Below are 16,145 nucleotides of genomic sequence, written 5' to 3'. Positions count from 1 at the left end.
CCTGCTTACAAGCAAAAAGTAGGAAGCACCAGTGACTAGATCAATAAAAAAAAGTGGTCAGATGAAGCAGATGCTAAGCTACAGGACTGTTTTGCTAGCACAGACTGGAATACGTTCCGGGATTCCTTCGATGGCATTGAGGAGTACACCACATCAGTCATTCATCAATAAGTGTGGCTCAGTTGGTAGAGCATGGTGTTTGCAACGCCAGGGTTGTGGGTTCGATTCCCACGGGGGACCAGTACGGAGAAAAAAAATGCATGAAATGAATGCATTCACTACTCTAAGTCGCTCTGGATAAGAGCATCTGCTAAATGACTAAAATGTAAATGTAAGTGCATCGATGACGTTGTCCCCACAGTGACCGTACGTACATACCCCAACCAGAAGCCATGGATTACAGGCAACATCCGCACAGAGCTAAAGGCTAGAGCTGCTGCTTTCAAGGAGCGGGACTCTAATCTGGAAGCTTGTAAGAAATCCCGCTATGCTATTGGTCTATTAACTCAGTGTTTCCCAAACTCTGTCCCGGGTGCACGTTTTGGTTCTTGCCCTAGCACTAAACAGCTGATTCAAATGACTTACTGATCATCAAGCTTTGATTATTTGAATCAGCTGTGTAGTGCGAAAGCAAAAAAAATAAATGTGTACCCAGGGGGGCCCCAGGACCGAGTTTGGGAAATCTTGTATTAACATACCGCCTGGTAATGTCACCAGGCAGGCAAAAACTCCATCCCACCAAAACAGGCAGAAATTTCAGGCAGTCTTTTCAAACAGCTCTTACACTAAAACGGCATTATCATTTTCACAATATTATATTTATTTATTATTAAAACCTCAGGAAATATATAAAACACAGGAAATCTCATTTTTGACAGCACTGGCCTTTAATACACCACTCAAACATGGTCATAGACGTATTGCTCGGGAAGGGTGTTACTGTCAATTCTAAATTTGCAATGTAAATTTGTGTTGAATGTTTAGGCTGGCTTAAATCAATTGAAGCGTTAGTACATAATCAGTGATTGTGCAAGTTATACTTGTCTTTGCCCTTCTTTCTTCATCTTTGCAATATGTTGTGTCCATCTTTAACCCATGAGGTACCCACTGCAGGGAAATAAAAAGGTAGAGACAGATTAGAGTAGGCTTCCAACCCGTGCGGTCAAAATTAACAGGAGGATCCTCAATGACAAAACTTTAAATATTTGTCAGCAGTTCAGGTAAATAACTGATTGATATACACACTATATATACAAAAGTATGTGGACACCCCTTCAGCCATACCTGTTGCTGACAGGTGTATAAAATTGAGCACACAGCCATGCAATCTTCATAGACAAACTTTGGCAATAGAATGGCCTTACTGAAGAGCTCAGTGACTTAACGTGGTACCGTCATAGGATGCCAACAAGTCAGTTCTTCAAGTTTCTGCCTTGCTAGCACAAGAACTATTCGTCGGGAGCTTCATGAAATGGGTTTCCATGGCCGAGCAGCAGCACACAAGCCTAAGATCACCATGGAGTGATGAATCGCGCTTCACCATCTGGCAATCCGACGGACGAATCTGGGTTTGGCGGATGCCAGGGGAATGCTACCTGCCCCAATGCATAGTGCCAACTGTAAAGGAGGAATAATGGTCAGGGGCTGTTTTTCAGGGTTCGGGCTAGGCCCCTTAGTTCCAGTGAAGGGAAATTTTTACGTTACAGCATACAATGACATTCTAGACGATTCTGTGCTTCCAACTTTGTGGCAACAGTTTGGGGAAGGTCCTTTCCTGTTTCAGCATGACAATGCCGCCATGCACAAAGCGAGGTCCATACAGAAATGGTTTGTTGAGATCAGTGTGGAAGAACTTGACCTCAACCCCATGAACACCTTTGGGATGAATTGGAACGCCAACTGTGAGCCAGGCCTAATTGCCAAACATCAGTGCACAACCTCACTCACTAATGCTCGTGGCTGAATTGAAGCAAGTCCCCGCAACAATGTTCCTAGTGGAAAGCCTTACCAGAAGAGTGGAGGCTGTTATAGCAGCAAAGTGGGGGACCAACTCCATATTAATGCCCATGATTTTGGAATGAGATGTTCGACAAGCAGGTGTCCACATACCTTTGGTAATGTAGTGTACCTCGGAAAGAAGTGGAGGGCGCTTAACCAACGTGAGTTGAAAAGGGGAAACGCTCGCTCACCATTAAACACTCATTTTATTTAAACAACAACTAGTAAAAGCTTGATATTTCAGCATTTATCAATGGCCTTCATCAGAACATTGATTAAGCTGGCCCGATTCACAGGTCAAGAGGGGTTTGAACCAGGTGAAAAACACCTCCTGGGTTTGAGCCAGGTGTCCAGTTCAAAGCTGAAAGCGAAGTCGGCTCAAAACAAAGTGATGTATGTCAAGCATGTGGAGTAATGACTTAGGATTCCCAGTTAACATGCAAAAGTGTTTGATCTCGTCATAAACGCATGTGTGCTTTATCTGCCTAAAATGTTTTTTTTTTTTTAACCTCTCTTGGGTAGGGGGCAGTATTTTCACGGCCGGATGAAAAACGTACCCAAATTAAACGGCCTACTACTCTGGCCCAGGAACTAGAATATGCATATTATTAGTAGATTTGGATAGAAAACACTCTGAAGTTTCTAAAACTGTTTGAATGATGTCTGTGAGTATAACAGAACTCAAATTTCAACTGCAAAAGATAGTGAAGATGTAAAATCATTGCATTGTTCAGGAACATGTATTTTCCATGAAGTATTTGTTTAACCTCTCTTGGGCAGGTGGGACGCTAGCACTTCCAGGAATCCCAGGTCCACAATAAATGTTGTTTTGTTCGATAAAGTCCATAATTTATGTCCAAATACCTCCTTGTTGTTTGCACGTTCAGTAAGCTACTCCAAATGTACATAGCGCGCCCAAAATTTCACGACAAAAAGTCTAAAAAAAGTTATATTTACGTACGTTGAAACATGTCAAACGTTGTATAGCATCAATCTTTAGGGCCTTTTTAACATAGAACTTCAATAATATTCCAACCGGACGATTCCAATGTCTTGAAAAACGTTTTGGAACACAGCTACCTCATCATGTGAATGCGCGCCAATGAACTCATGTCCTTCCCTGAGTCACCAACTCCCCGGCCTTCTTGTTCGCTCTCTGTTCACTGCAAAAGCCTGAAACTAGGTTCTAAAGACTGTTGACATCTAGTGGAAGCCTTAGGAAGTGCAAAATGAACCCTAAGTCACTGTGTGTTAGATAGGCAATGACTTGAAAAGACTACAAGAACCAGATTTCCCACTTCCTGGTTGGATTTTTCTCAGGTTTTTGCCTGCCATATGAGTTCTGTTATCCAATATGCATATTCTAGTTCCTGGGCCCGAGTAGTAGGCCGTTTAATTTGGGTAAGTTTTTCATCCACCCGTGAAAATACTGCCCCCTACCCAAGAGAGATTAACGGAGTTGCCTAGTTAAATAAAGGTTAAATTAAAACATTTAAAAAAACATCCATATATTTTGCCAGAGAAGTATGGGCCCAGGTTAATAGTAGTGTACTATATAAGGAATAGGGTGCCATTTGGAGATAAATCCATAGTGTTTTGCCAACATTATCATAGAGTCTAAAAACAGTGGGTGTTTCTCAATATGCATACTACCGTGCTCCACACTCTCATGCTCCGAGTGCATTCCCCGAAGACGTTCTAGCGAGGACGAGTGTTGAGAACACACATTACATTTCAGAAGCACTTGCACTCCCCCTACTGTATTCTCACTCTGCACTTCCCAATTCACTAAATCTTCTTCCAGCCAAGACAATAGCAATAGAGACAAAACAAGATATGAAGTAAAATTATTGCTTTGTGTATAACTATCAGTTAGCTACAGTGCCTTCGGAAAGTATTCAGACCCCTTGACTTTTCCCACATTTTTTTACAGCCTTATTCTAAACTGGATTAAATTGTAAAAAAAAAAAGTCCTCAGCAACCTATACACAATACCCCAAACAGAAATGCCTTACTTACATAAGTATTCAGACCCTTTGCAATAACACTCAAAATTTAGCTCAGGTTCATCTTGTTTCAATGATCATCCATAAGATGTTTCTACAACTTCATTAGTCCACCTTTGGTAAATTCAATTGATTAGACATGATTTGGAAAGGCACACACCTGTCTAGATAAGGTCCCACAGTTGACAGTGCATGTCAGAGCAAAAACCAAGCCATGAGGTCGAAGGAATTGTCCGTAGAGCTCCGAGACAGGATTGTGTCGAGGCACAGATCTGGGGAAGGTTGCCAAAACATTTCCTCAGCATTGAAGGTCCTCAACAACACAGTGGCCTCCATTCTTAAATCAAAGAAGTTTGGAACCAGCAAGACTCTTCCTAGAGCTGGCCACCCAGCCAAACTAAGCAATTCGGGGGAGAAGGGCCTTGGTCAGGCAGGTGACCAAGAACCGGATGGTCACTCTGACAGAGCTCTAGAGTTCCTCTGTGGAGATGATTGTACTTCTGGAAACTCCCCAAATACAGGTGTGCCAAGCTTGTAGCGTCATACCCCAGAAGACTTGAGGCTGTAATCGCTGTCAAAGTTGCTTCAACAAAGTACTAAGTAAAGGGTCTAAATACTTATGTAAATGTGATCGTTTTTTTATTTTAATAAATTAGCAAATGTCTAAAACTGTTTTTGCTTTGTCATTATGGGCTAGTGTATGTAGATTGATGAGGAAAAAAAATATTCAGCAATTTAAAATAAGGCTGTAATTTAACAAAATGTGGAAAAAGTCAAGGGGTCTGAATACTTTCCGAAGGCACTGTATATGTGAATTCCAACAATGTAGCTAACTAGATAGTACAACAGGCAAAAATGACCTAAAACAAATGTTATGCAAGGTAGATGTCAATTCTTTGTGGGTAGCTAGCTACCAATTTGTCATGGCTATCTGGCTAGCTAACAGTAGTAGCTAGCTAGTTAGCCCTATTGAATTACTATGGGATTGCGATCTATGCACACTAGTTCATGGGTATTGTAGGCAGGTAAACATGCCAAAAAAAAAAAGTATTTATTAATGCACCAATATAAAATATGGCAGTCAAGCAACACGAGATGAGAATGGGCATTATATAATTCGCAATTCTGAATATATTTTCAGCTTAAATAATGGTTAAGATATTTTGATTTCAAGAAATGTTGCATAATTTTTACGTGGTTGCTTCATATTGCTTCATATTTCTGTCCATACTTTCTGTTGAAGTTTGCATTGATGCATGCTCCAAAATATGTACAAACAGAGTACGCATTCGAGAAGTGCCCTGTTTCGCATACTTTGATTTGGACTCGTACTCCGACCCTCCTGTGCTCCAATGTGCGTGCTGGGAGTATAGTAGTATGCATTTTGAGAAACGACTAGTGTTTCCTAAACCTCTCCTCGTGTACCCCCAGCCAGAGACGGTAGAGAAAGCGAGACATCTCACTGGCTAATTTCTTCTGGTCAGGGCAGGGCGATCAGGGAGGGGGACAATATGTAGACCAGAGCCAGCTGTTTAGGGGCAGTTTAAAAAAAATATTGTCTGTGTAAGTGGATGTTCCCCCTCTGGTGTGAGCATGCCAGAGATAATGGAGGAACTGTGAGCTCACACGGTAAAACATCCACACACGAGAGCGGGAACGACCACTGACACAGACAATGTTTTTCAACAGTAAAATGCCTGAGTAAGACATCTTCATTTATACACACTCTTCGCCCCCAGCCAGTCCACTTCTTTGATGTATTCAAGAACTAGCACAGCCGATTCAAATGGCCTCCATTAAGCCCCTTATTAGTTGAATCAGCAGTGCTGGTTCTGGAATACATTAAATAACTGGGCTGTCTGGGGGTACTTCGAGGAAAGTAGAATGTCTGCATTAGATTACCATTTTTTACCTAACTTTTTTAAGTCTGGTGTTTTGATGCATTATAACATTTCAAAAGAATTGTCCTGCAATAGACTTTACTGTCATGAAGACAGTGGTGCGTTCATTACGATTGAGCAGGGTTTAACCGAAACGTTACTGTACTGAATGACTAGTTTATTTATTTATTTTATTTATTTCACCTTTATTTAACCAGGTAGGCTAGTTGAGAACAAGTTCTCATTTACAACTGTGACCTGGCCAAGATAAAGCAAAGCAGTGTGACACAAACAACAATACAGAGTTACACATGGAATAAACAAACATAATACAATAGAGAAAGTCTATATACAGTGTGTGCAAATGAGGTAGGAATAAGGGGGGTGAGGCCATAAATAGGCCATAGTGGCGAAATTATTACAGTATGGTAAATTAAACACTAGGGTGATAGATGTGCAGAAGATGAGTGTGCAAGTAGCAGTACTAGTTGAAGAACAGTGTGATTATGGTGGCCCAGAGGGAGAATGTGTATGGTGTGTGTTTTGCGATTTTAAATGGTAACACCCATATTGATCAGGCCACTCACCACTTCCACCAAAGGCTGTTGAAGAACAGTGCACACCGTTTTGGGGAAACATGTAATTCACTACAAAACGCCATGCAACATAACAAACGTTGAATCGAACTGAAGGAACCCCAGTTCCCTTTTGAGTGGAATATCCGTTCATTGAGTGGTATCAAACGAGATACATCTTTTGAGTGGTTGTGCAACACCCAAACATCCATCTCAACCATCCTATCAAGACTGTTGCTTGTGTTGTGACGATTAGGTCGTCTTCAAACTAGACAAACAAATGTGTAAAAAACGCAGCAACTTAATGGTTTTCAATGGGAGCAGTGTTTTGGGGAAGGGCCTAGGTTTGTGTTGTGCTGTCCATCAGAAAATAGCTCATTTCTCCTCACCCCACAGTTTCATGTGTTTTGGTTTAGAGGCATCCTAATAAATCTTCACAAGAGAGTACTTACGGCAGTTTCATTCTCATGAACACCCTGGCCATGAAGAAGCTGAGCAGGACGCTTACAAAACCAATGAACAGCAGGAGGAAGCGGTTGAGTTTAGGGATGTTTGGGGCATTGGAGCGATCTAGGATTATGAAGCCCAAGCCTCCCATAGTGAAGAGGAAACTGGAGGCCAACCCTTCCATGATGTACTGGCCATTCACTCTTCATGTGAAAGAGAACAAATAAAGTGTTTATGACTAGTAAATGATGGCCCCAAGCGTTGACAATGCAGGAACAGCATACACTGGCAAAGGGGCAGCGTACTTACCTGTATGCCAAAAACGCAACTGGCCGCTGGTGCCCATGTTCATCAGTCATTGAACCCACACTAGGTGGTTCCACAATGACATCGTAGATGATGCCTGCAGATGGGAGAGACATGATGAAAGCCCTTCGAAATATTTAGCTAAAGTAACTAGAAAGAAAATCAATAGTTAGTCATGCATTGGCATAGTATACGTGATGTGCGAGGGCAAAAGAAGATGCAATGCTAGCCCAGATCATCTGAGCTGGCTTGCTACAAGTAGCCTATACAAATTACCTAATAAATGACTCAAGGTTCATTAGCCACAGTGTTGGGGAAGCTACTCTGAGAATATAGTTTAACATTACCTAGTGTAATTAATCAGGCTGTAATACACAATGGGTATATACAGCCTGAAATGAATTCCTGCAAAATGTTACTTACAAGCCAGAATGTTGAATAAAATTACATTTAAACTTAACTCCTTCAGGTGCTCAAAAGTTGACAAATTATCCACAGTATTGTTTACCTGACTTTTTAGAGTGCCTGTAGTTATATGGTTAGGTACAGAGGTAAAGTTAGACGCTGACCAGACCGTGCATGCGTCCGCCATCGCGCACAGGACACAGGTTGAAATATCAAAATAAACTCTGAACCAATTATATTAATTTGGGGACAGGTCGATAAGCAAACATTTATGGCAATTTCACTAGCTAGCGTGCTGTTTCTAGCTAATTTGTCCTGGGATATAAACGTTGGGTTGTTTTTTTACTTGAAATGCACAAGGTCCTCTACTCTGACAATTAATCCACACATAAAACGGTAAACCGAGTTTGTTTCTAGTAATCTCTCCCACTTCAGACTTCTTCTTTGGACTTTATATAAGGTGCATTACCACTACTCACTGGACTCTAGTGTAGACCTCAGCTCATCTTTCAATCACCTATGCGGGTATATGCTCCTAAAAACCAATGAGGAGATGGGAGAGACAGGACTTGGGTGCAATGATTGAATAACATTCATGTGTACATTTTGCAACGCTCGCACACGCAGCGTGAGCGGTACGGTCAGTATGTTAGGCTAGTTTTAATCTATGTATTTCACATGACTGGGAATACAGATATGCATCTGTTGGTACCTTAACAAAAAGGTAGAGGCGTGGATCAGAAAACCAGTCAGTATCTGGTGAGTCCACCATTTGCCTCATGCAGCGGTGCATCTCTTCGCATAGAGTTGATCAGGCTTTTGACTGTGGAATGTTGTCCCAGTCCTCTACAATGGCTGGGCGAAGTTGCTGGATATTGGTGGGAACTGGAAAACGCTGTTGTGCATGTCAATCAAGAGCATGCCAAACATTTTCAATGGGCTGTGGAAGAACTGGGACATTTTCAGCTTCCAGGAATTGTGTAAAGATCAGTGCGACATGGGGCCGTGCATTATCATGCTGAAACATGAGGTGATGGCGGACGAATGGCATGACAGTGGGCCTCAAAATCTCGTCACAGTATCTCTGTGCATTCAAATTGCCATCGCTAAAATGCAATTGTGTTCGTTGTCTGTTGCTTATAACTGACCATACCATAACCCCACCGCCACCATAGGGCACTCTGTTCACAATGTTGCCATCAGCAAACCGCTCACCCACACAACGCCATACATGTGGTCTGCGGTTGTGAGGCTGATTGGACGTACTGCCAAATTCTCTAATAGAGTGTTGGAGGCGGCTTATGGTAGAGAAATTAACATTAAATTATCTGGCAACAGCTCTGGTGGACATTTCTGCAGTCAGCATGCCATTGGCACGCTCCCTCAACATGAGACATCTGTGGCATTGTGTTGTGTGACAAAACTGCACATTTTAGAGTGGCCTTTTGTCCCCAGCACAAGGTGCACCTGTGTAATAATCATGCTGTTTAATCAGCTTCTTGATATGCCACACCTGTCAGTTGGATGGATTGTCTCGGCAAAGGAGAAATGCTCACTAACAGGGATGCATACAAATTTGTCCCAAATAATTTGAGAAAAATAAGCTTTGTGTGCATATGGAATATTTCTGAGATGTTTTATTTCAGCTCATGAAACATGGGATTAACACTGTATATGTTGCGTTTATATTTTTGCTCAGTGTAGCTATTGAACCAAGCATGCCATGACCTTGAAAATAGTATGTTCTGAAAGATGGAGAACAAGCCACACGTTGAGTGATTTCTTTATTTATACAAAAACAAAATTGCACAAAGTGTGGATTGTTCTCCCTCATCTGATTCAGAATATACAATGTTCATGGTCATGGCACCATTGAGGAGAGAACTGAATATCCAATATAAAACTTATTTTACCTCGGTGCTGAACCAAATCATGTACAGTGCATTCAAATAGTAATCAGACCCCTTGACTTTTAAACATTTAGTTACGTTACAGGACTACTCTAAAATGTATTTAAAAAAAATGTTTCGACACACAATACCCTATAATGACAAAGAGAAAACATTTTATTTATTTTAGGAAATACTTCATGTAAATAAGAATTCAGACCCTTTGCTATGAGACTTGAAATTGAGCTCAGGTGCATCCGGTTTCCAATGATCATCCTTGAGATGTTTCTACAACTTTATTGGAGTCCACCTGCGGTTAATTCAATTGATTGGACTTAATTTGGAAAGGCACACACCTTTCTATATAAGGTCCCACAGTTGACAGTGCATGTCAGAGCAAAAACCGAGCCTTGAGGTCGAAGGAATTGCCCGTAGAGCTCCGAGACAGTATTTTGTCGAGGCACACATCTGGGGAAGGGTACCAAAACATTTCTGCAGCAATGAAGGTCCTCAAGAACACAGTGGCCTCCATCATTCTTCAAATGGAAGAAGTTTGGAACCACCAAGAGGTGGCCGCCCAGCTAAAATGAGCAATCGAGGGAGAAGGGCCTTGGTCAGGAAGGTGACCAAGAACCTGATGGTCACTGACAAAACTCCGGAGTTTCTCTGTGGAGATTCGACAACCTTCCAGAAGGACAACCCTCTCTGCAGCACTCCAGCAATCAGGCCTTGGTAGTGGTAGTGACCAGACAAATGCCACTCCTCAGTAAAAAGGCATATGACAAGCCAGCATGGAGTTTGCCAAAAGACTCTCAAACAATAGGAAACAAGATAATATGGTCTGATAAAACCAAGATTGAACTCTTTGGCCTGAATGCCAAGCGTCACATCTGGAGGAAACCTGGCACCATCCCTACGGTGAAGCATGGTGGTGGCAGCATCATGCTGTGGGGATGTTTTTCAGCGGCAGGGACTGGGAGACTAGTCAGGATCGAGGGAAAAATGAACGAAGCAAAGTAGAGAGATCCTTGATGAAAGCCTGCTCCAGAGCGGTCAGGACCTTAGACTGGGGCGAAGGTTCACCATCCAATAGGACAACGATCCTAAGCACACAGCCAGGACAATGCAGGAGTGGCTTCAGGACAATTCTCCGAATGACCTTGAGTGGCCCAGCCAATAGCTGTGCAGCGACGCTCCCCACCCAACCTGACAGAGCTTGAGAGGTTCTGCAGAGATAAATTGGAGAAACTCCCCAAATAAAGGTGTGACAAGCTTGTAGCGTCATACCCAAGAGGACTCGAGGTTGTAATTGCTTCCAAAAGGTGCTTCAACAAAGTACTAAGTAGAGGTCAACCGATTATGATTTTTTCATAGCCGATACCGATTATTGGAGGGCCAAAAAAAAGGGCCGATACCGATTAAATCGGCCAATTTTTTTCTTTATTTGTAATAATTACTGAATGAACTTATTTTAACTTAATATAATACATCAATAAAATCAATTTAGCCTCAAATAAATAATGAAACATGTTCAATTTGGTTTAAATAATGCAAAAACAAAGTGTTGGGAAAGTAAAAACGCAATATGTGCCATGTAAAAAAGCTAACGTTTAAGTTCCTTGCTCAGAACATGAGAACATATGAAAGCTGGTGGTTCCTTTTAACATGAGTCTTCAATATTCCCAGGTAAGAAGTATTAGGTTGTAGTTATTATAGGAATTAAAGGACTATTTCTCTCGATACCATTTGTATTTCATATACCTTCGACTATTGGATGTTCTTATAGGCACTTTAGTATTGCCAGTGTAACAGTATAGCTTCCGCCCCTCTCCTCGCCCCTACCTGGTCTCGAACCAGGAACACATAGACAACAGCCACCCTCGAAGCATCATTACCCATCGCTCCACAAAAGCAGAGCAAGGGGAACAACTACTCCAAGTCTCAGAGCGCGTGACGTCACCGATTGAAACGCTATTAGCGCGCACCCCGCTAACTAGCTAGCCATTTCACATCGGTTACACCAGCCTAATCTCAGGAGTTGATAGGCTTGAAGTCATAAACAGCTCAATGCTTGAAGCATTGCGAAGAGTTGCTGGCAAACGCACGAAAGTGCTGTTTGAATGAATGCTTACGAGCCTGCTGCTGCCTACCATCGCTCAGTCAGACTGCTCTATCAAATATCAAATCATAGACTTAATTATAATAACACACAGAAATACAAGCCTTTGGTCATTAATATGGTCGAATCCGGAAACTATCATTTCAAAAACAAAACATTTATTCTTTCAGTAAATACTGAACAATTCCGTATTTTATCTAACGGGTGGCATCCCTAAGTCTAAATATTGCTGTTACATTGTACAACCTTCAATGTTATGTCATAATTATGTACAATTCTGGCAAATTAATTACGGTCTTTGTTAGGAATAAATGGACTTCACACAGTTCGCAACGAGCCAGGTGGCCCAAACTGCTGCATATACCATTACTGCTTGCACGGAACGCAAGAGAAGAAATATGCAGGTTTAAAAATATATACTTGTGTATTGATTTTAAAGAAAGGCACTGATGTTTACGGTTAGGTTTGGTGCAACGACAGTGCTAAATCATCACCCGTTTGGCGAAGTAGGCTGTGATTCGATGAGAAATTAACAGGCACCTCATCGATTATATGCAACGCAAGACACGCTAGATAAACTAGTAATATCATCAACCATGTGTAGTTAACTAGTGATTGTGAAGATTGATTGTTTTTTAGAAGTTTAATGCTAGCTAGCAACTTACCTTGTCTTCTTGCTGCACTCGCGTAACAGTCAGCCTGCGACGCAGACTCCTCGTGGAGTGCAATGTAAGGCAGGTGGTTAGAGCGTTGGACGAGTAACCGGAAGGTTGCAAAAACGAATCCCCGAGCTGACAAGGTAAAAATCTGTCGTTCTGCCCCTGAACAAGGCAGTTAAATAAGAAAATAAGAATGTGTTCTTAACTGACTTGCCCAGTTAAATAAAGGTGTAAAAAATAATAATAAAAATATATAAAAAAATACAAAATACATTAAAAAAATAATAATAAATACATCAGCCAAATCGGTGTCCAAAAATACCGATTTCCAAAGGGAAGCTTGAAATCGGCCCTAATTAATCGGCCATTCCATCTGAATATGAATATATATATATATATGAATATATATATGTATATATATATGAATATATATATGAATATGAATATATATATATATATATATATATATATTCATATATATATATATATATATATGAATATATATATATATATATTCATATATATATATATGAATATATATATATATTCATATATATATATATATATTCATATATATATATATTCATATATATATATATATATATGAATATGAATATATATATATGAATATATATATATATGAATATATATATATATATATATATGAATATATATATATATGAATATATATATATATATATATGAATATATATATATATATGAATATATATATATATATATGAATATATATATATGAATATATATATATATGAATATATATATATGAATATATATATATGAATATATATATATGAATATATATATATGAATATATATATATGAATATATATATATATATATTCATATATATATTCATATATATATATATATATTCATATATATATATTCATATATATATATATATATATATATTCATATATATATATTCATATATATATATATATATATATATTCATATATATATTCATATATATATATATATATTCATATATATATATATATTCATATATATATATATGAATATATATATGAATATATATATATATATATTCATATATATATATATGAATATATATATATATGAATATATATATGAATATATATATATGAATATATATATATGAATATATATATATATATGAATATATATATATATATTCATATATATATATATATATATATATTCAAATATATATTCATATATATATATATTCATATTCATATATATATATATTCATATATATATATATATTCATATTCATATATATATAGGAAATATTACATTTACATATATTGGTTACAATTTTTTTTAATGTTTGCTTTGTCTTTATGGCATAATGGGTGTAGATTGAGGGACACACAATTTAATCAATTTTAATATAAGGCTGCAATGTAACCAGAATTTGGAAAAAGTCCAAGGGTCTGAATACTTTACGAATGCACTGTACCTATGGGCTCTCAAAGTTAAGTAAACAATACTTTCTTGTAGTTATTTTGTCTCAAATTTCTAGCAGCTTAAGGACAAACCGCACAGATAAACCGGTATAGTATGTTTAAATGTAATTGCATTTAACATTCTAGCTTGTAAGGAACATTTACATGATTTTGCAGGTATAAGTTTTATTGTTTATACCAATTAAGTTTGTATTACTGCCTGATTAATAAGACTCGAAATTACCAAGCTACCAATTACTTAATTGACACACAGTAAAGCTACCCTTTGTTAAACTGAAGTTACTTTAAAAAAGTAGTTCACTAGCTACATAAAAAAAAAGTTCAACATTACTGCACAAACAGATCACTGGTTGAGTCAGATGTTAACAGAATGGGTGTGCTTGGAAAAAGCAGATTGGTTGATGGTTGGCACAAAACTGGTTTGTAATGTTAATGTGTTCTTATGAAATCCATTCATTTTTGCAACACAGATTAGCCGATTGTATAGGTCTGACTGCATGTACTGGTTTTTCCTCAATATGTATGTAAACTAAATAATTGTACCTAAGTTAAAAATCCTGGAGTTAAGTAGCTGATGAAATTCACTCAACTCCACGATTTAAGATAGTTTACCTGGGACAGATTTGGGCGGACTGGAGCTCTGACATCACAAATACTGATTCCAGCACCCTAAGAATATCCCACAATTACACACATTTATACATATAAAACAACGTAATTTTGTGTGACGGAGTGCCAGTCCAACCACACTAGTCACCACTCAACACTATCGTAAATCGTTGAGTCGACTAAGACTAGTTGAGAAACCCAGCTATTGCTAACTGCATACAATACTTGTGATTGTTGAATAACGTTAACACATAGCTAGTTAGATGGATGGATGGATGTAACTTGGTCTATAACGTTACAGCCAAAGCAAAGCCTGTTTGAGGCTGTGTTAACCATGATCTGTTACAGCTAACAAACAGTTAGCTAGCAGCACTGTTCGACAACTTACCTCCAGTAATGAGAAAGTACGATACAATAACGATCGCATAGACTGTCATAGCCGAGGGCATGTGCAACCATGACGGCTTTTTGAGTTTTATATTTGGACATTCCAACACTGCGAAAGGTATACCGTATAACGTCTCCATATTTCAAAACGAATATACTCTTGCGGTAAACAGATTTCCGGTTTCTGTCTGCTACGTCGACGTGTCCAGGAAGTACCGAAAATCGAGTTCGTTGATAAACACTTAATAAGCCAGTGCCATTATTTGAATGAGAAAATGGATTTCATGTCATATCCAAAATCACTGTACCTGAATACTGACAAAATGTGACGTAAGGTCTATTTTACTTTGAAAGGTGTCATTTATCTGGTAAGACCTTAGTGGTGACGTAGATGTTGTGCGACAATCAACGGTTATAGAACAAAAGGGTTTGCACTATCTACCCACATCAGTGTTTCCAGGTTGCAACCTCGCAGTTTACTTAGAAAACGATGTTGCGAGTGAAAATGTATTGGTTGCGGGGGGTTTTTTGGCCTCTGGGGAGCAGGTTTTTATCAATGATCTCTCTGTACTTAGCTCTGTTCATCTTTCCCACGGTCCTGACTGGTCTCCCAGTCCCTAGGCTATTTCCAAGTTGCACCACGGCCGCCATGGCATTTCTCTTAAAATATATATATAATTCATTGTGACCTGCTGCTGACTGTAAGGCAGCGAGGCAGGCTGTTGAGCGAGAGTTGTGGGGAGGGACAGAGTGGTGTGTGTTGAGAGAGCCCAACAGCTATTGCCTGAGTCACGTGTGCTGTAGGTAGGCAATTTAGATTGTGGTTATAGAGAAACCCATCTCCAACCTTTAACCCCATAAAACAGATTAAAATGCTACAATTTATGCAGATGAAGAAATAATGGATACAAATCACTGGAAAACGATATTGGGCGCACTAGAGCGCATTACATACATTCCCTCGGAGGTGGTTTAAACTGCATTCGAATGTTGACTTTGCATAAAGAAAACTATCAAGCAAAGTGTTTTATGCATGCTTAGTTCATTGGTCTCGGGCTGCCGAGTAGAAATTTGAAATGGAAGTTATGGAACTCCCTCGCGTGGTTCTTTTTATGGGGGAAAAGTCCTCAATGAAACTGACATTAAATGTAGAGAATTATACATTTGCCACTCTGTTGGCCATCAAGTAGCCTATTAATGTATATGCCATTGTTGGACACCATTTGATACAATACATATGTTGAAATGACGATATTACCGGAGTCATTGCAAATCAATTTGTGTCACGTGTAACCTACATGGAGCTGGCAAACCAATTTCATAAATTGCCTATAACTTCAGTTTGTTGTAGCCTTGGGTTATTATGCAATTATTAATGAACATGCTTTG

General features: G+C 39.1%; 1 protein-coding gene across 4 annotated transcripts; it reads right to left on the bottom strand.

The window, feature by feature from the left end:
- Positions 1 to 865: 865 nt before the first annotated feature.
- Positions 866 to 15,123, bottom strand: LOC106609071 (oligosaccharyltransferase complex subunit ostc). Of its 4 annotated transcripts, XM_014207454.3 has the most exons (5): positions 14,758 to 15,055; positions 12,291 to 12,446; positions 7,216 to 7,309; positions 6,912 to 7,109; positions 866 to 1,107 (listed from the first exon to the last, which is right to left on the bottom strand). In XM_014207454.3, the coding sequence occupies exons 1-5, from the start codon at positions 14,894 to 14,896 to the stop codon at positions 1,089 to 1,091; spliced, it is 606 nt and encodes a 201-aa protein (XP_014062929.1). In that variant the 5' UTR covers positions 14,897 to 15,055; the 3' UTR covers positions 866 to 1,088. The 4 variants fall into 4 exon arrangements, with proteins under 4 accessions (XP_014062929.1, XP_045577831.1, XP_014062930.1 ...); XM_045721875.2 differs by lacking the exon at positions 6,912 to 7,109 and having other exon boundaries at positions 14,758 to 15,123; XM_014207455.3 differs by lacking the exon at positions 12,291 to 12,446 and having other exon boundaries at positions 14,758 to 15,048.
- Between the last annotated feature and the right edge of the window lie 1,022 nt (positions 15,124 to 16,145).

Source organism: Salmo salar, chromosome 07 (assembly GCF_965601325.2).
Source record: "Salmo salar chromosome 07, fSalSal1, whole genome shotgun sequence".
In the NCBI taxonomy this organism is placed as follows: Eukaryota; Metazoa; Chordata; class Actinopteri; order Salmoniformes; family Salmonidae; genus Salmo; species Salmo salar.
This window is presented reverse-complemented; position numbering and strand designations above follow the sequence as displayed.